This window comes from Manis javanica, chromosome 13, assembly GCF_040802235.1.
Source record: "Manis javanica isolate MJ-LG chromosome 13, MJ_LKY, whole genome shotgun sequence".
Lineage (NCBI taxonomy): Eukaryota > Metazoa > Chordata > Mammalia > Pholidota > Manidae > Manis > Manis javanica.
In genome coordinates this window covers 88611594-88638851 of record NC_133168.1, presented here as the reverse complement: position 1 = coordinate 88638851, position 27258 = coordinate 88611594, and the positions used below count along the sequence as shown (strand labels likewise).

The following is a 27258-nucleotide window of genomic DNA, read 5'->3' as shown; positions in this document are numbered from 1 at the left end:
CAGAAGGGGTAGTCAACTTGTGTGCATAATGGTCAGAATTCAATGTTTGATGGCTGCCCTAGTTTAAGGGGAATATCAATGAATAACAGGTATGCAAGACTGACTATTTGTGACTTTAATAACAGAAGGTCACATTTATGAAGTATCCACTGAATGTCACGAACAACACTGGAACAATGACATACATCATTTCATTCAATTCACTCATCAGTCTTATTTTGTCTTCCCCCTGTAGAGGGGAGGTTTCTGCAGCTAAGACAGATGAAATAACTTGGTCAAGGTCTCACAGAAAGTGACTTGGTGGAACAAAATTCTCCCCAGGATGTCTGACTCTATATCCCATTTTCTAAATGACAGCTCTGTACTGTATTTTGGGAGGGCCTTCTTTCAAAAATAATTGTCATAAATGAATGCCTTTAAATCAATAATGGCTGTCCTGTATTGAGATACTACTGTACAGAAAGGTATTTGAATCCACACAAAAGGCAAAGTAGTAATCACAGTTTTAAAGAGAAAAAAACTGAGGCTCTTGAGGGTTATTTGTCATAGAATCAAGATGGTTTGAGAATCCACATATAGTAATGCTTAGAGAACAACCTGAATGAAGTTAGGGGTATATAAAAGAAAGGATGTTAGGTGTCTTAATTATTTTGGAATGGTCATATCATAGAAGTTTATTTATGTCCATAGCTTCAAAGAGAATTAGGACCACTGAGTTCTAGATAAGAGACTTTTGCTAAATTTTAAGTAAGCAAAGTATTTACCTTTATAATAGGAATGACCTATCATTTGACTGAGTGAATCAGTGGCTCTTGGACCTATAGAGGGTGGAGGATGTCCATGTGCAGGTGGTGTCCTAGGCAGATGGCTGGCCGAGGTGCCCATGGGCTTTTCACCGAACGTTGTCGTTGCCTCCTTTCCCAGCCGACACCCCACCTCCATGGAAGCAGGAAACAGCACAGAAGTATCCCAGTTCCTCCTCCTGGGCCTCTCAGAGGATCCGGGACTGCAGCCTGTCCTCTTTGGTCTCTTCCTGTCCATGTACCTGGTCACCGTGCTTGGGAACCTGCTCATCATTCTGGCTGTCAGCTCTGACCCCCACCTCCACACCCCCATGTACTTCTTCCTCTCCCACCTGTCCTTTGTGGACATCTGCTTCACCTCCACCACCGTCCCCAAGACACTGGTAAACATCCAGACACAGAGAAAAGACATTTCCTACGTAGGCTGCCTCACTCAGGTGTATTTCTTTGTGGTTTTTGCTGGGCTGGACAACTTCCTCCTGACCGTGATGGCCTATGACCGGTACGTGGCCGTCTGCCACCCACTGCACTACACGGCCATCATGAACCCCCGACTCTGTGGGCTCCTGGTCCTTGCGTGTTGGTTCACCATTTCCTGGGTCTCCCTGGTTCATATTCTACTGATGGTGCGGCTGACCTTCTGTGTAGGCACTGAAATCCCGCACTTCTTCTGTGAGCTGGGGCAGGTTCTCAAGGCGGCCTGCTCTGACGCCCTCATCAATGACATCACCTTGTATGTGGCCACGGCTCTTCTGGGTGTGTTTCCTCTCACCGGAGTCCTGTTCTCTTACTCTCAGATCGTCTCCTCCATAGCGAGGATGGCCTCCACTGAGGGCAGGTGTAAAGCATTTTCCACCTGTGGGTCTCACCTGTCTGTGGTCTCCTTGTTCTATGGGACAAGTCTGGGGGTCTACCTCAGCGCTGCTGTGACTCATTCTCCCCAGAGGAGCTCGATTGCCTCAGTGATGTACACGGTGGTCACCCCCATGCTGAACCCCTTCATCTACAGCCTGCGGAACAGGGACGTGAAAGGGGCCCTGGGAAGGCTCCTCAGCTGAACAGCCTCTTGTCTGTAGTGGGTCATTGGCTTCAAAAGTGGATATTTGTGGCTGAAAGGCAAACGTCACGAACTTCAGTATCCAGGTTATTTTCCTCCCTGACAGACATGCTCCGTTTGTTCCATTTCCACTGTACCTATGGCTTTGCCTTTATTTGTTTTTATATTAGTTATCCTCACTCACTCCCTCTGGGATTTTTTCTCTGTTCTTCCATGTTTGTTTACCATAAACCTCTCTCCTTAGTCAGCTTACAGGCATTCCTCAGACTCCCTGCATTAGATGCGAAGCCCTTCTGTCAAGTGCTGACATGGTTTCCCCAAAAATTATCCCCCAAATGTTAATGTTAGTCCCCTTAATTTGGTTGTGTATTTCCCTGGAAGAAATGGAATGAAAAATAGTCATAACAAAAGAATTTGTAGTATCAAGATATTTCTTGTTGCCCTAATGTATAATTTCATGTCATCCTGACAAAATTGCTTTGAGATATTTTTTGTTATTAGCCCCATTTTTTCAGACAAGAGATTGTGATTGGAATGGATTCTAACCTGGGAACCTGACACAATCCTTACTTTGCTGTCTACTATTCATAAAACTGTGATGTGGTTTTCAAGTGTAGGAATATAGATTTGGAAGCCAGTTTGTTCAGGTGTGTGTAACAAATTGCATAGGATCACACATTTCCTCTGCTTTGCTTTTTGTTCTCCCTCTTCCCTCCAGTTTTCCTTCCTTCCTTTCCTCTCTATTGTTTTATTAGACTTCTTTTTCCCATCATTGCAATTTTAGTATGTGCTTCAAGATCCTAAAACATTTAATCATGAATACAATAAAATAAGATTTATTCTCTCTGTGGTTTATTTTGGGGTAAGGGTACTCTCAGGAGGTGCTGTCAGTACTGGTAGTTATACACTTGTGGAGTGTATTCAGAAGTTAGCTCGCTTTTGGGGAAATTTATTGATAGTCCATAATGACGGTAGAGTATTAGAAGCTCAGCATGTCTGCCACATTCCATGGGGTCCTTTCTCTGTCTCCATTACATACCAGCCTACCAATGGTCAGCACCAGCTGTCACTTACTTTTTCCAGTGCATTATTGGCAGGGATTTGGAAGGAGGAGAAATGGGGAGTGAGTATTTAATGGGTAGAGTTTCAAAATGAGAAAACGAAACAGTTCTGCAGGTAGATGGTGGTGAAGTTTGGGCAACAATGTGAATCTGCTTAATGCTACATAAGTAGACCTGGTCACTTGAACATGGTTAAAATGGTAAATGTATACTTAGCCACAACAAAAGAGTAGAAGTAGCACTAAATAATGGAGAAAGATCGAGATTTCCTTCAGACAGTATTTTCTATATCTTTATAAAATAAGAGACAACAATTTTTTTTAGATAAAAAGTTTAGTCCTCAGTTGTCCTTACCAGGCTTTCTAAACCACGACAGTATTGACATTTGGTTTATGTAATTCTATTTCATGAGGACAGTCTTGTGTGCTGTATAACTTTTAACAGATCCCTGCATCTACCCACCAGATGCCAGCACTGAGCTGTGATAAGCAGAAATGTCCTCAGATGCTGCCAATTGTCCTTTAGGGGAAAAAAAGCCTGTTTGAGAATCAGTGGAGTAGAACCCCACGGGTGGAGGGTAGATGTTGTTAACTTTCACAGTGATGGGAGTAACAGTTAAAGCAGTATTTAGGGATGTACAAACATCACTTTAATCTTGGAATGGTTGAGTTGAGGGGCCTCATTGATGATAAGACCTGAGTGTTCAGCTGTAAATCAAATAATTATACAGAATGAGGGAGAAGTTCCTGGTTCGTACTGGGTGTTAGAAAGACAAAATGATGCTTGGCTGAATCTTATCCACTGTTAATGAGAAAAACCACATAGGCCCATGCAGATTCACTTAGAGTTAGGGCCCCATGTCGGCAAACCGAGATTTAACATCTAACTGCAGTTTCAGCTTCCCACCAGGAAAGCAACCTCTAACCAGTCAGCCTGAAATTCCCTGGTCGGCTGTAGGAAGGTTATTGATAGATCCATCTGTCATCCCTGGGTCACAGCCTAAAACATGGATCCTTTGCTAATAATTCCCTTTCCTTCTGCTCCCTCTCTGCATTTAAAAACCTCTCCTTCTCAGAAGCCTGACGGAGCTCCTTTCTGTTTGCTAGGTGGGATTCTGCCCATGTCATGAATCACTTAAGCCAAATAGATATTCAAATTGTCTTGGTTGAGTTTGATTTTGAAGAGATTCAGTAACTGTGATAGGCTGTGAAGCAAACTACCAGGGGCAATCCAGGACAATGAGAGACCCAGGCTGTCTTGCCAATGGGTTTCAGCTCTGGGAAAGTTTGCTGTGGATTCAATGTGACCAAAGAAATTGACAGTAAAGTGTTCTTGGGGTGAAAGGGTTATACCCAACTTTATTTCCAGGTGGCAGGTCAGTAACTAAAATCCCATTCACTCAGAGCGAGTCTGCATGCAGGAAGCCAGTCTCTGCCTCTGGGCCCCTCTGTCTGCACAGCCATCCCACAAAGCTATCCTCTGGGCCTCTCTGCACAGTTGTCCCGCACAGCTGTCCTCTGGGCCTCTGTCCTCGGTGCTGCCACCACTCCAGCCTCTGCTCTGCTCTCCTGCAGCCTTGCAGTTGTGCCACCATGTGGCGCCCATAGCACTGGGCAGAGCTCTTTACATTGAGTCAACAGCCATGTATTGCCCACAGGTGTGCAATGAGCTAGTTAACCACAGCCAGGTGAGAATCCTGGCCACAGGAACTCTCATTTTATCCACACAGGCCCTTGAACCCTTTGAATTCACTGTCTTTCTCCAGTGCCATGGCTGAGTTTCAATTGGTTCTGAGCTCTGGTGGCTTTTCATTGAGCTCCCAATCTATCGGTGAGTCCAGTTGAGTTGGCAGTTCCATCCAGAGTCAAGACCCTAGTCTTTCAGACCACAATTCACTGGGTAGAGACCCTAGACCTTAGCTCTGGTCCTGAATATCCAGTCAGGATTCTGACGGTTTACACTGTGGTTCCCCACTGCCTGGAATTATCCCCCAGGCTCCATGCTGGGAGCTGTTGGTGGCAGCTTCTGGTCTCCATTTTGTTCAGAATCAGTCCATGGTCCCCATTCCTTGGGGCTTGCTGGTTCAATCCTTTCTCCAGGCCAAGGTTGCACAGGAATTGGTGATGTGCACAGGACTTTCCATTGGCCAGGAGGCAGTAACATTTTTTGTCACTTCTGATAAGTAAAGGTTCACAGGCTTATCCTGTTTTGCGTAGATAAAGGTTATTTCTAATGATGATCTTGGAGGCCAAAAAGCTGCAGAATTGGTGGGCATGGGGAGAGCATTTAAAGGCTGTGAGCACCTTGCCACCTCAAGAAGACTCTTGTGAAAGGACAAGTTGGTCATGGAACAGGTGAAATTGTTACCAGGTGTCTTGCCAATGGGTTTCGGCCTCAGGCAAGTTCACTATGGATTCAGTGAGCCTGAGGAATGACAATGGAAAATTCTTGGGGTAAAAGGGTTTATTACCTGGCTTGTTCTCCCAGTGATAGGTCGAGCACTGGAATTACTTCTGCATCCAACAGTCTGCAGGTCTGCAATCCTCCTTCATTTCTGCCTCCACCCAGGGTACTGGGAAGAGCTCTTTATATAGTGACTTAGTCAATAATAGCTTATTGCCCATGTGTGTGGAAGAAGTAGCCTAACCGTAGGCCACTTACATCATAAAGTGGTTTTGGCTCAGGTGAGGATCCTGGCCATAGGAACTTCAGTTTTCCCCATGCCAGATCACCCACCAACCTCAAGAAAATTTCTTTTTAACTCTAACCCCCACCCCCTAACACACACACAATTCCTAATTCTGTGGCATGTCCCTCTTAGGCTTTAGATCAGTTCTAAGACACTCAAAGGCTTAGCTAAAAGAAATGAGATTCTCTAAATACAGAGAGTGCACCACCTTCTGGCACACCTGCTTACTTTCTGTCTAAGAACCATAGTCCTGCAAGCTGCAGATATCTTGCAAAAATGGCAAATCTCACTAATCTTGTTTTGTGTCCTGAGAACTTGGCTTTGTAACAGTAAGGTTAGGGACCCTAATTGGAGAGAAATGTAGATTAAACTCTGTTTAAAAAGGTCTTACTCTACACTGCTGCAGACCCTCAGGGGAATTACAGTCTAGAATAACTATTGTCATTATGAGGAATATTACAAGTATATAAAATCATTTAAGAAGTGCATTTAAAAACAGTCTTCAAAATTCCAGAATAGCTTCATTAAAACTTTTGTTGCAAAAAATGAATAAGAAATTAAAGATATAAAATGTATCTCAAAGGAAAAGATTGTACCTGTGATGTGGAGAAAATGGAAATTCCTATGGCCAGGATCCTCACCTGATCCTGAACTACTTGGTGATGTAATTAGCCTACTGCTGGGCTAATGTTTCAGTGAGCTATTATGGACTGAGTCACTATATATATAAAGAGCTCTGCCCAGTGCCCTGGGTGGAGGCAGAGATGGAGATGGATTATGGACTTGCAGACTGCTGAGTGAAGATGTGATTCTAGTGCTCAACCTACCAACATTAGAATAAAGCCAGGTATAAACCGTTTTACCCCAAGAACATGCCATTGTCATTTCTCAGTCTCACTAAATCCATAGTGAACTTGAGTGGGGCTGAAACCTCAGGCAAGACAATCAGCATAGTCAGCAGGATTTGCTGTAGACTGAAGAATTGAATAGGCTGCCCTCATGGGAAGGGTTCTTCAGCGGGCTGCCCCTGTGGATGGGGAGACATTTGAGTGTCCCCCAGTGGCCATGTGGTCTGAGCAGGCTTGCCTCCTAGTGGACTGGGCCCTTTCCCAGGACTGGGAGGCTGTGGAGATGATGTCCAAGGCAGTAGAGGTGGCCCTTGGAAAAATAAGGCGGTCCTTTGAGAAACAGAATTCCCGTGAGGCTGCAGGAACCATGGGTTGGCTGTTTCTCACGGTATTAAAACAGGCTACAGATGAGAGAGAACATGCTCCTGGGAGAGACATGAGAAGTGGCAGCACAAGAATGTGAACTGTGAAGTGCTGTGGATTTGTTGAAGAATGAAATTACATTGATACGGGAGGAGCCAGCACAAGAACACCAGCTGCAAGGTGCTGTGGAGAAAATAAAAGAGTTTTTGAGGAATGAAATGGTGTTGCTGTGAGGTACTGTGGAAGAGGCAAAGGCCATGAAAGAGGATGTACTCCTGCAAGAAGCATAAGAGGCAGTGCAAGAATGCCAGCTGCAAGATACTGAGGTGAATGTAAAGGAGCTGTTGAAGTGGGAGATGACGTTGCTACATGGCTCTGTAGAAAAGGCAAAAGGTGTTGCAGAGGAGGCACTTGGGGGAGTGTCATCAGCCCTGGAAATGGAGAGGGATCCAGGGAAGGATGAAGGGGTGGTGTCAGAGGCACTGATGCCTCCTTTATCGAAAGCTTGTCAGCTGTGGTCAAGAAAATAAAAGATGCAGCGACTGTGGGTTACTCCAGGAGAGGTGCCGTGCCCTCCCCAGGTGCCCAGGTCCTGGAGCACTCTATACTCCACCCCTATGCTAAGACTGAGCTGGTGGATTTGGGCTCCTGGTTTTGTCAGAAGCCCTCAGAGTTCATAGTAGCTTGGCTCCTGTGTCTTTGGGATGTAGGGGGAGATGGAATTGCTCTTTCTGGAACAGAGGTGGAAAAGCTGGTTTCCCTGACAGTTCATCCTGCCTTGAGGCAGTGATTACAAAATGTTCATTAGATCCCAGGGAACCACTTCCTTCTCAATTAGCTTATGGCAACACTGCATGCTGTTATGGCCCAAACAGTGTGATATACCATGTTCGCCCACTAGATGGAAGACATATGCTGAGCTCCAACAGGTGTTATGGGAGTTTGGCACAAAAAATGCCATTTAGAGTCCAGAGAATTATGGCCCAGATGAAGAGCCTTTTATTGTGGGGATGAGGAATGTGGTGCTTCAAATGACTCCCCCAGCCCTCTTTGGGCACTTAGTGGCCATCCTTTCCCCTCACTTAGTGCAGCCCATAGTGAGATCACCTGTATGTTAGCAGACTTGGAAGAGCCTGAGGCAATGAGAGCATGGAAGGAAATATGGTCCACTACCCAGAGGAAGGGTTTAAAGGTCATGAGGACACAAATGTGGGTAGATTTAATAGGGGCAGGAACACACATAGAAAAATCTATTTGTCAGTAATGTTCTATTTCATGAACTAGGAACATAACATTATGTTGTGAATCTTGCTAATGCCTTCTTGTGACTCTGGGAGGAAGGGGGTTCCCCACATGGGACAAGTTCTGTATGAATTCAATAGGACGAATGGAGAACAGGGGTGAGAGTTTGGGGAAGGACTTTTCCTCCTTACAGGTCAGCCTCATGCTCCCCTGGCACCCTCCTCTCTCTCCAGTGACCTCTGCCCACTCTTGCTTGGCTCCCCTCTGAAAACTCCATCCTTCCAGCCATGGCACATGCCTCACCTCCCCCACCCCTCCTTTCAGGAGCAACTCTGTGCGTGGGTCCCTAGTGACTGGTGGGTACCTGACCAATTATGTACAAGGAACAGAGTGGAGGAGAGAATAGCTGCTACTCTCCACCCCATACCCTGGACTGGCAGTCTACTGACAGAGCAGCAGCTGGCAGTGACATTTGTGTGTGAACAGGCCCTTATATGCATATCATTATCAAGACCAGGTGAGAAATTCTGGTTGAAAACATCCATTTTTCCAACAATTCTTTTCCATTGACCTAGAACAAGAAAGCCAGGAACAATTTGCCTTCACACAGGAAGGACAGCAATGGACTTTCACTGTCCTCCACAGGGATACTGCCACAGCCCCAGCATCTGTCACAGACTTGTAGCCCAGGATGTGGCACCGTGGGAGAAACTGCCAACAGTGTGGCTGTACCATTATATTAAGGATATCGTGCTCACATCTGATTCTCCTTCAAATGTAGAAGGTACAGCACCTAGACATGTGCAACATCTGCAGGAGAAAGGATGGGCTGTGAACAGCACCACGGTTCAGGGTCCTGGTTTGTCAGTCAAATTCTTGTTGGTCATCTGGTCAGGTAAGGCTAAACTTATCCCCAAAGCAGCTTGTGATATAATGAATAATAAGAAATACATACATATATATATTTCCCAGGTATATTTGGTCTTCATCCATAGGTCCTTAAACCACTGCAGAGTCTTAAAGGTGAAACAGGTGTTTGTCATGTTAATAAGAAACTTGTGGACCCCCACCCAAGTTCAGGGGCTGGAGGCTGAATCATCCAGTGGCCAATAATTTAGTCAATCACGACTATGTAATGAAGCCCTCACAAAAGCCCATGAGAAGACCTGTTTGCACTCTCTCTGCTCTGCCTGCTCTACTAAGTTGAATCCTGCTTCTCATTCATGGAGAGATTCTGTACTTGGGGAACCAGAATGCCTCCATGTGCCACTGAGCAAGGCCCCAAGCTCCATGAGGATAGAAGCTCCTTTGTTTGGGACCTTCTCTCTTCATTTGGCTGTTAGCTTATGTCCTTTATTAAACTGGTAAACGAAAGTGTTTTCTGAGTTCTGTAAGCCACTCTAGAAAATTAATCAAACCTAACGGGGAGGTCGTGGGAACCTCCAATCTGTAGCTGGCAGGTCAGAAGCACAGGTAACTGCCTGGGGCTTGAGACCAGTATCTGGAGTTGGGGTTGGAGGGCAGTCTTGTAGGACGGAGCCCTTCACCTGGGGATCTGGTGCTGTCTCTGGGAAGATAGCAGCAGAATTGAGTTCAGGTCTCCAACACACTGCTGGTGTTCGAGAATTGCTTGGTGTTAGTATGTGTGGGAAGACCCCCTCCCACATACTGAAACACATTGGAATCGGGTCTGGGAACCGGAATGGAGTTATACCACTATTACTGCTGTGTATAATATTGTTATTGTTATACATATATGTAGGTAAAAAGACACCATAGCATTTGGTGTCAGATGAGTGGGAATCATACAATCACAGAAAAAGTCCAGGCCTCTGTATCCCTTCAATTGTGGCATTATTATAGGAGTTTTTGTGTCTTTTAGGCTACTGGGCACTGTTCATCACACACTTGGCACAAATTCTGAAACCCTTATACTGTGGTATGAAAAGACATCGGGTGGACTGGGATGAGACGTATGAATCTGCTTTTACTGCTGCAAAACAGGCAGTCAGGCCATGCAGGCCTTGAGTGTGAGAGGCCCATCAAGGCCCTGTGAGCTGGATGTTCATGTAACTGAGATAGTCATGGCTGGGGTGTCTGGCAGTGGCTTGAACAAACTCTCCAATGTATTAGATTCTGGTTGCAACTCTGAAAAGGAGCAGAGCTATGGTGCACCTTTGTAGAGAAACAATTGGCTGCTGTGTATGACACACCTTGTGGCTACCGAGCCCATCACTGCAATGGCCCCAGTCAAGGTGATAACCACCTGTCCCATCATGGGTTGGTATAAGAATGGACCCAAAAAACCAAAGAATGGTGTGGTACAGATGCCTACAGTGACCATGTACCTACAGCGGTGTAGCGCCCTCTCTACCAGCCCCTTGAAACTCCAATGCTTATTTAGGCCAGTGACATATACCAGTGAAAGGCAGCAAGAATTTCCTTTAGAGCCATTAGTAACAGAGAGCCCTTATCAGGAGGGAAGAGCCCCTACACCCGCAGATGCTTGGTACACAGATGGCTGCAGCCATGGGCAGTCCCCTAAGTGGAGGACCTTAGGTTTTCATCTGTGGTGTAAATGGAAGTTTTCATCCTGAATTTCCCAGCTGGCCTTAGTCTATTTACATACCAGAGGATGCTTATCACAGCAGAGCCTCCGGATGATCTGGGGCAAGGGGTGGAGAGAAAATGGCCTTTCTCTCCTCCCCTCCATTCCTGGTACCTAATTGGCCTGATGTCCACCAGTCACCAGGGACCTGCCTATGGAGTTCCTGCCAGCAGGGGCAAGCAGGGGGAGTGAGTGCATGCATGGCCAGAGGGGACAGGTAGAGCCAGGGCTGGCTAGTGAACCCCAGAAAGTTGTAAGCAATAAATGCCTTTCTCCAAACCCACCCTTTCCATGGTCATACTTCAGTTTGATCAGATTCACTGGGAACTTGCCCTGGGCAAGAACTCCCAAAGCTACATTTTGGCAAGAGTCTGCAGGGTCTGGCGAATCCAAAATCTGCCCTTATGGGTGTGATGTTTTGGCAGGCTGCCCCTACAGAAGATTGGGGAAATAACCATGGATTCCCCCCCCCATAGGTGGTGGGCGGGAAACCCTGGGATGCCCCTATGGGTGATGGGGTGTCCCCCAGGGATCTCCCTGTGGATGGTGGGAATTCACCTGGAGATTCCCCAGTGGGGATTCGGTCTGGGGTAAGGTGCCTCCTAGAGGAGTGAACCCCTCCACAGAATTGGGGAGTGTGGGCATGCCAGAAGCGGTGGAGTTGGCCCTCTTCAAAAATAGGGGGCTCCTTAGGGGAGCTGAGTGGCATGAGGTGGCGTGAAACGTGGGGTGGCTGTTTTGCACAGCATTGGGAAGAGTTACCAAGGAGAGAGACGCATCAGCTGTAAGTGGCAGAACAGGAAAACGAGGGTCGGATGCTCTGGAAAAGGAGTGAAAGCTGTTGAAAACTGAGATCGCACTGCTGAGAGACATACTAGTGGCACAGGAGGGGGTGGCAGAAAAACGCGGTCTCGGCAATACGTTGTGCTGTCGGAGAGGTAAAGGGGTGGTGCCTTCAGTTTCAGAAATGGCAAAGGAGACGTCAGGAGAGGAGGAGCTGGGGGAGGATGGGGGAGGGGTGGAGGGTGGAGCTGTTGCCGGGGCCTCCACCTGAGTAACCAGCCCCTCCCCTACTGAAAGCCCACCTGGTTGTAGTTAAGATAATAATGACACAGCAACCACGGGTTCCTCAGGGTGAGGAGCAGCCCCCTCCCTGGGGTGTGGAGCGCTGCATGGTCTGCCCCTATTCCCTGAGTTGGTAGATTTCTGCACCTGGTTTTGGCAGAGCTTCTGCCCACGTGGCTTTTGCGTCTTCAGGATTTAGGAGTAAATGGCATTGTTCTGTCTGAGTCAGAAATGGGAAAACTAGCTTCCCTGATAACACACCCCTCTCCCTGGCAGAGGTTACAAATGCCCATCAGACCCCAGGGAATCATGTGCTTTTGTATTGGCATATAGAGACCCTCTGAGAAGTTTGGCCTAATCACAATGATTTACCATACTTCCCCACAAGCTGGAAAACATATGCAGAGCTCCAGCAGGTTTTACATGAGTTGGGCATGAAAAATATCATCTACAATATGGAGCTCAAGGCCCTGATGAGTTGTTCACTGGAGGGATGAGAAACCCAATGCTCCATACAGATCCCCCATCTCTCTTTGGGTCACTGGTGACTATTCTTTTCCTCCATTTAGGGAGACCCATAAATGAGGTTAATACCTATACTACAGCAGATCTGGGGGAGGTTGAAAGAGCCTGGAAGAAGATATGATCTGCTACTGAGAGGAGAGGTTCGATGGACCCCACAAAGGTGTTGAGGACCGTGGTGAGAGTTGATCCAATAAAGGCAGAATCAGGGAGAGAAAAAAATTGATGGGCAACCCAGTAGAATCTTGTTAGAACTGTGGCACCGATTAAATACGGAGCAGTGGTTTCAGCCACTGAAGTCCAAGACACAGAAGCTGGAGGTAAAGCCCAACGTGTCTGCAGGAGCTCCTGGGGGACAGTACTCAGACCCCAACGTGGCCCCCGCCACCACAGGAAGGCAACTGGGCTTTGTGGTTTGACCAAGGGGTGTCAAGGCCCCCACAGTGGGGGACATGGTGGAGACCGGAAGCCACATGTAGAATTAACAATTTCTTGGTCCTGCATGATTGTGCAACATCCTGGCTCTGGTGGTCCCAGGAGCTGAATGTGCTTTGATGTATGGCCACCCTGAGCATTTTCCTGGGACCCCCACTGTGATAGATGGCCATGGGGGTAAGGCAATTAGAGTGAAGAAAGCCCAAATCTCCTTGGGGATATGGCATTTACCCTCAAAGGAGGATACCGTGTACATTTCTCCCATCCCTGAATGTATTTTGGGGGTGGGTATCCTCCAGGGCCTGTGGAGGAATATCACCACTGCAGGTGAGTTCAGAGTGAGGATAAGTGTGATAAAGGCAACTCTGAGGGGACATGCTCAGCACCTGCCAGTAGCTCTGTCTGTACTTCACTGGGTGCAAAATCCTAAGCAATATAAATTGCCTAGGGGCACAAAGAAATTGGACAAACTCCAGAGGAGCTGGAGAAGGTGGGAGTTATAAAGCCCACTCACAGTCCTTTTAATTCCCATGTGGCCAGTGAAAAAGCTGGACAGCTCCTGGCACAAGATCATGGATTACAGGGAATTGAATAAATCATACACCATGTGCATGCTGCTGTCCCCTCTATAGCAGCCCTATGGACACCCTCAGTCATCAACTAGGGATATATCGTTATGATGCAGACCTTTCTAATGCTTTCTTCTCTATTGACATAGCACAGGAAAGCCAGGAACAGTTTGCCTTCACGTGGGAAGGCCGGCAGTGGACTTTCACTGTCCTTCCACAGGGACACCTCCACAGCCCCACCATCTGTCAAGGACTTGTAGCCCAGGACTTGGCCACATGGAGGAAACTACAGACAGTGTGGTTGTATCATGGCATGATGACATTATGCTCACATCTGATTCTCTTGCATATTTACAAGGGGCAGTTCCTGGACAGTTGCAACATCTACAGGGGAAGGATGGGCTGTGAACAGCACCAAGGTTCAGGGACCTGGTTTGTCTGTGGAATTCTTGGGGGTTGCCTGGTTGGGTAAAACTAAAGCAGTTCCTGGAGCAGTTACAGACAAGGTCCAGGCTTTCCCCACCCCTACCACTGTGGCAGTATTACAAGAGTTTTTTGGGTCTAGGCGGCTACTGGAGAGTGTTTATCCTGCACTTGGCACAAATTCTGAAGCCCTTATACCGGTTGGTATGAAAGGGCATCAGGTGGGACTGGGATGAGACATATGAAACCTTTGCCTCTGCTAAGCGAGTAGTTACCTGCAGGCGTTCAGTGGAATGGATCCATCAAGACTTTGTGAGTTAGATGTTCATGTAAGCAAAGATGGTGCCTCTGGCAGCAGCTTGAAGGGACCAGCCAACCTGTAGATTCTGGTTGCAATCTGGAAAGGAGAAGAGGTTCGGTACATTTTAATAGAGAAGCAACTGGCTGCTGTGTACCACGGCTTGCTGGCTACAGAGCCCATCACTGTAACAGCTCTGACCAAGGTAATAACCACTTATCCTTTTGCGGGGGGTGTGCGACATTGGACCCTAAGGCCACAAGGTTGTGTGGCACAGATGCCTACTCTCGCCAAGTGGGGCGCATACCTATAGCAGCAGAGGAGCCTCTCCACTAGCCCTGTAAGTGGAGAATTCCTATGTTTACTGGGGCCAGTGACATACACCAGTGGAAAGGAGGAACAACTTGCTTTGGAGCCATTATGAACAGGGAGCCCTTATTGGGAGGGAATATCCCTATACCTGAAGATGATTGGAACACAGATGGCTCCAGTGGTGGGCAGCCCCCAAAGTGGAGGGCTGTGGCTTTCCATCCTAAGACTGAGATGATATGGATGGAGGATGGAGAGGGGAAGAGCAGTCAGTGGGCAGAGTTGCGGGCAGTATGGCTCATTACCACCCAGGAACCCTCACCAGCAGGTGTGTACATGGACAATTGGGCGGTCTATTGGGGCTTGACGCTGTGGCTATTGACATGGTACCATGCCAACTGGATGGTTGGTCACCAGCTCCTTTGGGAGCAAGAGTTGTGACATGACCTGTGAACCTCTGGTCAGAGTAAAACAGTTACCATACGTCATGAGACCAGCCATTTTCCTTTGGCATCCCCAGGGAATGATGAAGCAGACACATTGGTCCAGGTGTACTGGCTAAAGGAAAGCCTGCCTCTGATGTGGCCCAATGGTTATATCAGCGTCTTTTGCACACAGGACAAAAGATAATGTGAGCTGTAGCTCATCAGTAGGGCTTTCTGTTGACCTTTGAAGAAGTCAGCGGAGACTGGCGGGAGTGCCTTGTGTGCTCTAGGAGGAACTTACACCAAGTCCCACAGCAACATGGGAAAATAGTAAGGGGGCCAATACCGCTTGTCAGATGGCAGGTAGACTATATTGGGGCTCTGCCCATATCCGAAGGGTATTGCTATGCCATGACTTGTGTGGACACAGCTACTGGCCTGTTGGTTGCTTTTCCTCCTGCATTTTGTGTAGATCAGAAAATGACCGAAAGTGGCCTATGTGTCTATTTGCAGCCTATAGCAGGCCACTGGTGATTGAGAGTGATCAAGGCACCCACTTTACTGGACATGCATTACAAGAATGGGTGCAACAATTAGGGATAAGGTAGAATTTTCACGTATTATCATATAACCTTAGTGGGGAAGGCATGATAGAGAGGTACAGTGGTTTGTTAAAATCTGTCCTGAAGTCAGACACCAGTAGCCTATGGGGCTGGTCAGTCCACCTGTGGACAGTGCTATGGCATTTGAGTGAGAAAGGGGCATTGAGCCCTGTGGACATGCTAACATACATTGATGTTTCTCCTATACAACTGCACATGCAAACCGAGGAGGAATTACTGAAGCCAGTATTTGGTCAGCAGAGCAAGATCCTGCTGCTAGCACCACACACACTCAACCCTACAGACTCTGTTCAGTGGACATGGCCCTGGCATTTTGACATATGGACCAGTGATGGCCAGCCCCTCTGGCACCTTAAGGACAAGGCCTGACAGCTGGCCACCTGTGTATTCCTGGAGTAACAACAGAGTGGCCCCCAAAGATCATGGTAGTATATCCTAAATAACAGGAAGGGAAGAGTATCTTACCAGGGAGTTTTGTGTTATCATTATGGCCAGGGCATGGGCCTCCAGTAGCACTATATATAGACCCCCAAGCAACCCCCACAGGGAAACTGGTAAACGTACAGTATACTAGACCTGGACAGGTCCCCCTTCCTGCCATGGTCCTATCACAGGACCACTCTCTTGCACGCATCCTACTTGATGGACAAGATTTTCCTATGTTTAATGTCATCAAAACTTGTGTCTTTTCACCCTTAATGTGAATCTCCCCTAACAGATTGGGAACCCACCCTAGCAAAAACTGCTACTTGCTGGGTTTGAATGGAGCTCCCTATCGGTACCATTACTGGCCTCCCATGGAAAGTGTGAATCATGAAATGGGACTGGCTTCAATACAGCTGAGATGAACACTTGGCATCAGTCAATTTCCTTGGGCTTGAGAACAACTATTATTATTATAATTTTTGTTGTTACAAGGTTCCAGCTTTCTTGCACACAGACCATTGCAGAAGATTGATTTCTCCCATAGAAAGGGCAAGTCATGAACTCATATGAGTAGAATTTGTTTTAATACAGCGGGAATGACCACTTGGTAGCAATTGATCTCCTCATGCTCAAGGATTATTATAATTTTTGTTACCTGTATCATAGTTTCTGTTGTTATCCTCTGTTGCTGTTATGGAATCTGGTTACAGTGCTTCAAGTTTCTTACACAGGGACCATTGCAGAAGATTGAGGACATGTAGATTGTGAAGTGGGAATCCTGGAGGGGTGGAGTGTGGGGAAACCAAAGTTCCTATGGCCAGGATCCTCACCTGACCCTAAACTACTTGATGATGCAATTGGCCTGCTGCTAATTGGCTAATGCTTCCACACCTGTTATCAATGAGCATTTACTGACTGAGTTACTATATAAAGAGCCCCACCCAGTGATCTGTGTAAAGGCAGGGGCAGAGGTGAATTATGCTTCTATAGACTTCTGGATGCAGATGTGATTCTAGTGCTCAATCTTCCACCATGAGAATAAAGCCAGGTATAAACCCTATGACCCCAAGAGTGTTCCATTGTCATTTCTCCATCTCACTGAATCCACAGCAAACTTTAGGCAAATTGTGGATTCTGGATAATGGAAGAAAAGGTGTTTCCTTGAATTACCTCCTGCACACACTGTGGATGCAACTTCTGTTTAGTCTGTTGCTGCCCCTCATACTTTATCATTTCCATTCTCCTATCCTGAAGTCCACTAATTCTTTCTTCTGCCTGTTCAAATCTGCCTTTGAATCCCTATATTGCATTTTTCATTTCAGTTCTTGTGCTTTTCAGCTCCAAAATTTCTTCTTGGTTTCTTTTAGGTTTTATATATCTTTATTGATATTTACATTCTGTTCATATATTGTTTTCTTGACTTTTTCTCTACATCTTCCTGTAGGTTTTGTAGCATCTTTAAGACAGTTGTTTTAAAGTATTTTTCTAGTTAATTTTCCATGAAGTCTTTTTCAGGGACAGTTTCTGTGATTTTTCTCTGTCCTTTTGATTGGGCCATACTTTTCTACCCAGAATGCCCTGTGATTTCTTTTGTTGGACATCATTTAACATAATACTGTGGAAAGCGGATTCTCTCCCTTCTCCAGTTTTGGTGGGTTTTTGTTCTTGTTAAACTATGTAATTTTGGTTGTTGTAGACTACCTCTGTGCCAAGAATCAGCCTGAGGGGTAAACTTAAGTCCTTCCCAGCTCCTTACGCTCACACATGATGGATGAGCGCTCATGAGACACTGCACGTGCTGTTACAGGTCCTGATCCAAATGGCTGGTGGGGTGGACTGTGGTGAGTCCCTTGAGGGGTTGCCCACTTCTTCCACCAGAATTAAGGGATTATTCCTCCTGGTGCAGGGAGTGCCCCAGGTGACAGCCCTCAGCCTTCATCCTCCTAGAGAACTGCTCTCTGCTAAAGGAAACTGCCCCACCCAAGGACACACCACTCAGATTTCATGCTGTGGGAGCCTAACTGAGTGACAGACCCCTGTATCCACCAGGGTGTTATCCCTGAGGTCCCTCCCCGGCCGCTCCCAGCCACAGGCTGGGCACAGCACAATACCAGGGCACATCTACTGCACGGTCACACAATGACACTGATGGCCGGGGCCAATTACCCTGCCAGGATGGTGACTCCTTTTCTTGGCAGGAGGGACCTGAAGTGGCAGGCAGCAGCATAGCCTGAAGGTCAGTGGGACTTTTGCCGTGTCTCTGGACGTGTTACCCTTTAAAATCCAGACCTCTAAACATGCAGAGGCTGGAATGGTGGATCTTGAGGCACAAACTCCCCAGTGGCTCACTGGGGGTGACATTAGAGGGCCACTTTTGCTTCCAACCCTGGCTTTCAGGACCCATGGGCTCTATACACTGGAGATAGAACACATTATGACTCATTTATTTAGAGTGAATACTGTATTGCACGAATTATGTGGCCAGAATGTACTGTGTACTCAAATGCCTACACTAAATATGATCATTCTCTTTGCAGTTAAATCTGTTCCCATATTTTCCATAAAAAATTTTAAACTGACCATATAATATATCCCCTTTACACTGTTTGGCCTCTGTCTTCCCCTTCCTCGATAAACTTTATAGTGGACTTGTATTCGCCACTGATATTTCTTCAACATTCCTCAACCTACTGTGCCTGGGTCAGCTTGCCCCTGACTCTTCATTTACATGCAATACAAGGAACCCTCCATGGTGACAAAATCTCCATGTCACCAGATGATGTCATGGGTTATTTTTTTAAGTCTAATTTGGTTAGTCTTTCAACACAAGCAAAATTATTAACCACCCTTCTTTTCTTAAAAAAGGACATCTTTGCTTCCATGTTACTGTGGACACCAAATGATCCCTGAATCTCCAAAAATTCTTCAAGGGAAGAGCTTCACTTGAATGTAGGCCCCTGAGTTTGGGTCTTGTAAAAAGCAAACAATCCTTAGGAGATACCTTGTCATTTTAATTCAAACCAAAGAATTTCTCCTTGGAGAAAATGATTGTTCTTTCCATATGGCCATTGACCACAAACACAGCCTGCACAGACAGAACATTGGCTAAAAGCTTTCCATTTTGTATCCTTTTATTCCAAGGGAGTTGAACTGTTTGGAGAGAGGAAAGTCAATGCAGCAATTTATTTAATGAGGAGCTCTGAGAATTCAACCGTGTGATGATAATAACATGTCCTGGTTGTCTCTGTCCTGTAATTCTCTGGTTCCAGGCAATGTGAAACCCAGGAGGGATCCCCTGGGACAGAGAGCAGAAAGCTGCAGTGATGACCTTCAGCAAGAGTCACTGGGTCCTGGTGAGCACTGGTGGAGTAAGAAGGAAAAGAGGAGAGAATGTGAGTACTGGGCTTTGCCTCTAGAAAAATGAGACTGGGACCATTCCACATTCATTTAATCTACAGAGGTGAAGTCCCTGGGGTTTGCAGGTGCTTACTCGCTGTTTAAACCAGTCTTTTCCAGCTCTTGCTGTTTCCTTTACTGTCTTTTTGGAATCGGTGCCTCTCTCCGTTAAGGCTTATTTTCCATAGAGTTCTCCACCTCTTCTCCACTCGTTCTCATTAACTGTAAGTTCTTGTTTGATTTCCTTGGTCCAGTCATTACTCACTGGTGATATTATGCACAAGGTATTATCTATTCTATTCTTCATGTGATTGGACTTTTTCATTATATTCCCCTTTTTGCTGATTTGACTTACTGATAGCACTTAATAGTTCTCTATTGATTGTTGTTTCATTTAGGTGCCCACAGTATCACCTACAAATAGTATAGTTATTTCTGACACTTGGCAATCAGGCTAATTTCTTTTTCACTTCTTCAGAATCCCTTTAAGGTTCAGGAGAATATCAGGTGATTGAACTTGGAGTAGACCACCTATCCCTGTTCATGAATTTGACATGAACATTTTAGTGTAGAATATTCTGTTGTCTTGTTTTAAAACCACTCTTTGTTGTGTTAAGAAATTGTTCTTAGTTTCTTCACATCTTAGAACGAGTGAGGAGATAAAAAGAGATTTCTATTAGTATTTAAAAAGGCTAAATAATTACTTTTATAACAAAAATGGACTACCATTTGACTGAGTGACTCATTGGCACTTGGACGAATAGAGGGTGAAGGATGTCCATGTGCAGGTGGTATCTGAAGTTGATGACTAGCCGAGGTGCCCACGGGCTGTTTGCTGAACGTTGTTTTTCCCTCCTTTCCCAGCAGACACACCACCAGCATATGGAAGCAGGAAACAGCACTGACGTATCACAATTTCTCCTCTCGGGCCTCTCAGAGGATCCAGAACTTCAGCCCCTCCTCTTTGGATTGCTACTGTCCATGTACCTCGTCACTGTGCTGGGGAACCTGCTCATCATCCTGGCCGTCGGCTCCGACCCCCACGTCCACACCCCCATGTACTTCTTCCTCTCCCACCTGTCCTTTGTGGACATCTGCTTCACCTCCACCACCGTCCCCAAGATGCTGGTGAACATCCAGACACAGAGAAAAGACATCTCCTACATAGGATGCCTCACTCAGGTGTATTTTTTTATGATTTTTGCTGGATTGGATGGCTTCCTCCTGACCGTGATGGCCTATGACCGGTATGTGGCCATCTGCCACCCCCTGCACTACACGGCCATCATGAACCTCCGGCTCTGTGGGCTCCTGGTCCTTGCATGTTGGTTCACCATATTCTGGGTCTCACTGACTCATATTCTACTGATGGTGCAGCTGACCTTCTGTGCAGGCACTGAAATCCCGCACTTCTGTGAACTGACTCAGGTTCTCAAGGTGGCCTGCTCTGACACCTCTGTCAATAACATCTTCTTGTATGTGTCAACCGTTGTTCTGGGTGTAGTACCCCTCACTGGGATCCTCTTCTCTTACTCTCAGATTGTCTGCACTTTAATTAGAATGTCCTCTGCAGGGGGGAAGTATAAAGCATTTTCCACCTGTGGGTCTCACCTGTCTGTGGTCTCCTTGTACTATGGGACAAGCCTGGGGGTCTACCTCAGCGTGGCTGCAACCCATTCTCCCCAGAGGAGCTTGATCGCCTCGGTGATGTACACGGTGGTCACCCCCATGCTGAACCCCTTCATCTACAGCCTGCGGAACAAGGATGTGAAGGGGGCCCTGGGAAGGCTCCTCAGGAGCCCCTTGTCTGTGATGGGCCACTGGCCTCAGAATTAAATTGACATTGTGGGCACCAAAGGCAAATGTGAATTTAAGTCTCCTGGTCTTTTCTCCTTTAAAAGACATGCTTCACTACTTCCATTCCCCAAATACCTAGAATTTGCTTTTATTTGTTTTTTGTGTTAATTTCCCCTCAGATACCTCCTCAGCAATCTTCCTTATTTATAATGCATAAAGTCCAATCCCTGGTCAGCTTCCTTACAGCTCTTTCAGGGTCTTCCAATGTTAGATGTGAAGCGTTTACATCAAGTGCTATCTTGGTTCCCCTTGACACTCTTCCTTGTAATCTGGTTGTGTTTGTTTTTCCCTGAAAGAAATGGAATGAAATAGCTATAACCAAAGTGCTTGCCACATCAGGACTAATCTTGTTGCTTTATATGTGTACCTTTACATAGACCTGACATTTCTTTAATACATTTTCTCTCCTTTTTCAAAGGGATTGAGATTGGGATGGATTCTAAACCTGGAAACCTAACACTGAGCCCACCCTCCTGACTTTGCTCGCACCCTTCTCCTGACAGCAATGATGTGATTTCCAACGTCAAGAATAGGAATCTAGATTTGAAGGCTAGTTTTGATTCACAATAATATATCGAATAGCATAGAACTCTGGGACATCACTTCTTTTTCTGCTTGCTTGCTTTCCTTTCTTCCTTTACTTTTTGTTAGACTGTTGTTTCCCAGCATTCTAGTTTTAAGATACCAGGATCCCAAAACAATGTAATAATAAGCACGATAGAATAAGACTTGTTCTCTCACATGGTTTATGTTTGTGTTTTCTGGGGGGTGCCATCCGGAATGGTAGTAACACACTTGTGAAATGTATTCAGGACTTAGTTCACTTTCTGAGAAGAACACCGACAGCGCTGAGTGTGCAGTGAGGGGCAGTGAAGCCGAAGCTGTCTTCTGTCTCCTTCCCATGGATCCTATCACTGTCTTCACCTCATGCCAGCCTGCCTGCCAATGGTCAGCAGCAGAGGGGATGTGCTTTTCCCAGAGCGTGGTGACAGAAGTGATGGGGAATCATGTCCCACCAGGGACAGCCCTTGATGGAGAGGTGTAGGGTGTACCTTCTTCTTCATCCCTTCACTGGGATAATTCTGATGTTTGGGTTTTGTGCCATTTTCCAGAATTTCCCTACAGGATGAAACTGCTCACTCACTGTGAGAGCTGAATTAAGTTAAGGTTTATTGGGTTATGTTTCTCTCTAACCCATGTTCCGCGTTCCTTTTTCCTTCCAATAAGTGTTCCTTGCACATGAATCCTTGGCTTAGCATGTGCTTCTGGGAAACAAAAGTAAGATAGGTGATAAAGACTGTGAAGGGTGTCCAAACAATATCATGAATGGAACTGCGGATATTGGGAGCAAAACCAAAAACAAACAAAAAAAGACAAATATTAGGTATAGAGTAAGATGTTTAAGTGGATGCAAAGTCACAGGTTTTTACTGAGGAAAAATGTCTTTGGCATGTCTCCAATTCACTTCGATTTCATTAAGTTTAAACCAATATGTAGTGATTATTTGCTGTATACAAATTGTAGAGGAGACCACGAGATGAACATGATCGCAATAGAGTGGGGGGTATAATAATATTGGTATGTAACAGAGCCTATGGAAAACAAAAGGTGAATGTTTTCAACTCAGTTCGAGTAAATCCAGAAAAAACTGAAAAAATTATTTAACAGGTTTTTGAGGTATACTTTAACACACCATGAAATTCACCCAGTGAAAGCATAAATTCCATAATTTTAGTAAATTTATAGAGCTATGCAACCACCATCGCGATCCAGTTTCAGAACATTTCTATCACCCCGAAAGGTTTCTTTGGGCCCATTTGCAGTTAATACCCACTTCTACCTCAGTCCTAGGCAACAACTTATCTGCTTTCTGGCTCTATGAACTGGCCTTTTCTAGATTTTTATATAAATAGAATCATACAATATATATCTTTTGTATCTGGCTTTCTCTTAGCATGATTTCTGAGGGTTATTCATGTGGACGACGTGTATCAGCCTCTTGTTCCTTACAGCTGCGGAATAGTATTCAAATGTTTGGATATACCATGTTCTGTTGATCCATTTACCAGTAGGTAGATATTTGGATATTTCCAGTTTGGAGTTATCATGAATAGTGCTATTACGATCATTTGCATACATGTTTCTGTATTTTAATTTCTTTTGTACAAATAACTCAGAGGACAATTACTGGGTCATATGGTAAATTTTATGTTTAATTCTTAAGAAGCTGCCAAACTCTTTGTCAATGTGGCTGCACCGTTTTTACATTTCCACCAGCAATGAATGATGGTTCCAGTTTTTCCACATCTTTGCCAACCCTGGAGGTTCAGGACAGACTTCTAGTGGGAGAATTTCCTTGAGCACAGAGGAACAAATAACCAGTAGAAACTTAACTAGAGAATATGGGTTTGGGAAGGATGCAGAGAGGACCGGTGAGTGGGCAGAAGAGGGAGAAGGAAGGAAGCCCAGGCACACAAGCATGAAGAGATTCCAGAGAAAGGCATTTCAGGAGGATGCATGCAAGTGAGGACTGAGTTACAGATACACAGATGGAGGATATCTGACACACAATTGAGTGTCTAATTTGATGTACTAAGGATTTTAAAAGCAATGGAGCGTCAGGGCCAGGCTGCACTCATTGGCATAATATGAAGCATTTAGGCTTCTTAGGAGTAGGAGAAACTGGAAGCAGAGGCAAGCAGGAAGCAGCCCCGGGGAGCGACGCTGGAGACCTGACATGGCCAGCGGTGACCAGACAGGAAGAGTTTGGAAGAGAGGTCTATTTGTTTCTTATCACTGCTCTAATAAATGGCCGTGAGTCTAGTGGCTTAACATGACACCAAGAAGTCAAAAACTCTAGAGAGCATGAAATCTCTGAAATTAAAAGGGTTTATTGAGCCTTTACTGATGTAGCCAGAATAAGGACTGAGTCCTGTGACAGCAAGTTTCTGCTTCACCAGCAGCAAGGCCAGTTAACAACTTGTCCACCAGACTCAAGAAACAGGGCACATTTATGAGGGGGTCTCAAGGAAAGAAAGTCCATTAAATTCACCTTGGCTGCAGGGAAGGAAGTTGGGCCATGGTGAAGTGGGGGAATTCCTGGGATCCGTGGTCACCCCATGGAAAAAGCTTATAGATTGGTTGTTGATGACGGTCAGACACTGGTCACATGCAAGGGGGATGTGGTGGTCCTGGAGACCTTCTAGATTCTTGTTAAAACGACTTCATCCAGGAGTGGTAAGTTTCTGGTCAGCCAAGGCCTGTGTCTATTGACTATGTTCTCTTGTTTCTATCATTCTCCTGTCCTTATGTCACTTAATGTAGGACATATCAGAATTTTTTCACTTGTCGACACAAATTTATGATATAGTTCTGGGATCCAAAGTCTAAAATGTGTCAGGGGGTACTGCTTTCCTTCTGGAGGCTGTGCAGGAGAATGGGTTTCCCTGCCCTTCCCACATTCCAGAGGCCACCCACGAGTCCTTGGCTCACGATCCCTTCCTACATCTTCAAAGTCAGCAGTACAGCATCTTCAAATCTCTCTCTAGCTCTCCTGCCTTCCTCTTGTAAGGAGCCTTGTGGTTAATGATTCCCCTCATTTGTGGATTATAATGATGAAGCAAAAGTGAAGGAACAGAACAGCAGCAGACTCACAGCCCCCAAGAAGGGACTAGTGGTTACCAAAGGGGAGGGTGGGGGAGGGTGGGTGGGGAGGGAAGGAGAAGGGGATTGTGGGGTATCATGATTGGTGCACATAGTGTGCGTGGGGTCACGGGGAAGACAGTGTAGCACAGAGAACACAAGTCATGACTCTGTGGCATCTTACTACACTGATGGGCAGTGACTTGAGTGGGGTAGTGGGGGTTCTTGATAATATGGGTGAATGTAGTAACCACATTGTTTTTCATGTGAAACCTTCATAAGAGTGTATCTCAATGATACCTTAATAAAAAAAAGAAATAATAGTCAAAGACCTTTCGAACCAGTCATTTTATACTAAAAATATTTATTGAGAACCTACAATGTCTTAGGTGCCAGGAACGAGATTGTGAAGTAGTCTATGTCATTGTATAGCTTACATTACAGTGGGGGAGAAAGAAAACAAAGAGGTAAATGAATAATAACAGTTCAATTGTGGAAGCTGCTATGAAAAAAAATGATGTCTTATAAAGCAGGGACTCAAATAGATATTTCTGTGAACACCCATGTTCACAGCAACAATATTCACAACAAATAAAAGGTGGAAGCAACCCAAGTGTCCATCAGTGGATAAATGACTAAACAAAATGTGGTCTATCCCTACAATAGAATATTACTTAGTATTAAAAAGGAAGGAAATTCTGACCCATGATACAACATGGATGAAACTTGAAGATATCATGCTAAGTGAAATAGGACGGTCCCCAAAGGACAAATGTAAAATTTTACTCATATGAGGCACCAACTATGAATAGTCAAATCACAGAGAGGGGGAAAAAGAATGGTGAATGGCAGGGGCTGGAAGAAGGGAGGAATGGTGTGTGAATGTTTAATGGCCACAGTTTCAATTTGGAAAGATAAAATCGTTTAGGAGATAGTGGTGGTGATGGTTGCACAACGATGCAAATGTGCTTCATGTCAAATGAGTACACTTAACCAGGGTTAAAATGGTAAATTTTATGTTACGTATACTCGGCCAAAATAAGAAAGAGGAAGTAGCACAAAATAATGGAGAAAGATTGTATGATTTCTTTCAGTTAATATTTTCAATATCATTATAAAATAATACACAATGGCTGGGATTTTTTAGGTACAATTTTTAACATTAGTCCTCAACACTTTAGACAAAGATTTCTAAACCATGACAGTACTGACATTTTGTTCTATGTAACTACTTGTAAGGAGCAGTCCTGTCTGTGAAGACCTTTAACAGATGCCTGCCTGCCATCTACCCACTAGAGGCCAACACTGAGTTGTGGCAACCAGAAATGTCTTCAGACACTGTCACTTGTCCTGTAGGGGGCAAGATCAGCCTGACTGAGAATCACTGGAGTTGAACAACTCCATAGGTGCCAGAGTTGGCGGTGTTAGCTTTCAATGTGATGGAAATAACAGCAAGAGCATTATTTAGGGGAATCAAACATCAGTTTAATTTTGGAAAAGTTGAGTTGAGGGATCTACAGAACCTCACTGGTGATATGCTCTCAGTGGTTAGATAGGCTGGAGTTCATTGGTCTGCCCTGGTGGCAATGTAAATCGAGAACTGTACAGAATGAGGAAGCAGTTCCTGTTCAGAGAGTGGGGAGTTAGGCTAGATGATGCTGGGCTGAATCCCACCCATGATCCTTCACTTCTGTGATGGGGCCTGCACTGGACACTCTGCCATCCATCACATCAGCTACCATTGTAATTCAATGATTACCTGTGTAATTATTTTATTAATAACTGCCTCTTAAAAACCTCCACCTGAATTCTGAATCCCATCTCTTTTGAATTCTTCAGGGGATTTACACTATCACTTGCCCCTCCCTTATCCTGTATCTTCCGATGTCTGCAGGGCATGTATCATTTCCAGGGTCAGGTTTGTTTGACAGTCCCATATCATTCAATGAAAATGAAACTCACTTATAGACCTGAACTCTCTGAGTCTTTGCTCCTAATTTTTGGATATTTGGTTTGTACTTGCCACTTCCATTCCCACACTGCTCACTCTCTCTTTAACCAACTCAACTGGAATCTTTCTACCTCCATCACAATTACTTTCCTTGAGGTCTACAGGGGCCTCCGGTACCCAATTAATTCTAAGGAATATTTCCATTTTTCAAAATCCTGTATTTGACAGGAGCAGTGTCACTAATAACATTGTCACCTAAATGTCAGGGGCTTTTTTAACATTAACACGTTCCTCAAGAGAAACTCCTCATTTTGCAATTAAACGCTGTGAAGAGGAGGCCAGAATTTGAGTAGTAATCTTAATGAGCCCCAAGAGACTTTGAAGGAGCTTAAAACAACTTTTCATCTCCAGGAGATTGATCTGAACTGTAAATGATGAAACATACCATTTAAAGAAGGAATAATTGGAGGAAAAATTCGTCTCTCTCCACAGCTCCCTTCAGGGAGACTGAAGTACCAGGAAATTTCGTTTCTATTATTTTCTTTCTACCACAAGAGAGCCTATCTGCTTAAAGAACAGAATAATAATGGGAAGGCTGACTTAATGAGATGCTCTGAGACTTCAGCCCCCAAGGTTCTGGAAACTT

The 27258-nt window shown here is 45.4% G+C and overlaps 2 protein-coding genes across 3 annotated transcripts; both read left to right on the top strand.

Moving 5' to 3' along the window:
* Positions 1-833: 833 nt before the first annotated feature.
* On the top strand, positions 834-3132 carry LOC108386972 (olfactory receptor 7D4-like). 2 transcript variants are annotated; one of them, XM_073221015.1, is made up of 2 exons: positions 834-1853; positions 2829-3132. In XM_073221015.1, exons 1-2 carry the CDS (start codon positions 884-886, stop codon positions 2993-2995), a joined length of 1137 nt encoding a protein of 378 aa, XP_073077116.1. In that variant the 5' UTR covers positions 834-883; the 3' UTR covers positions 2996-3132. The 2 variants fall into 2 exon arrangements, with proteins under 2 accessions (XP_073077116.1, XP_036874332.2); XM_037018437.2 differs by having other exon boundaries at positions 834-2889.
* A 16755-nt stretch (positions 3133-19887) lies between these two features.
* On the top strand, positions 19888-21135 carry LOC108386971 (olfactory receptor 7D4-like). The gene has a single exon (XM_037019229.2). It carries the CDS (start codon positions 19937-19939, stop codon positions 20996-20998), a length of 1062 nt encoding a protein of 353 aa, XP_036875124.2. The 5' UTR covers positions 19888-19936; the 3' UTR covers positions 20999-21135.
* Positions 21136-27258: the final 6123 nt, after the last annotated feature.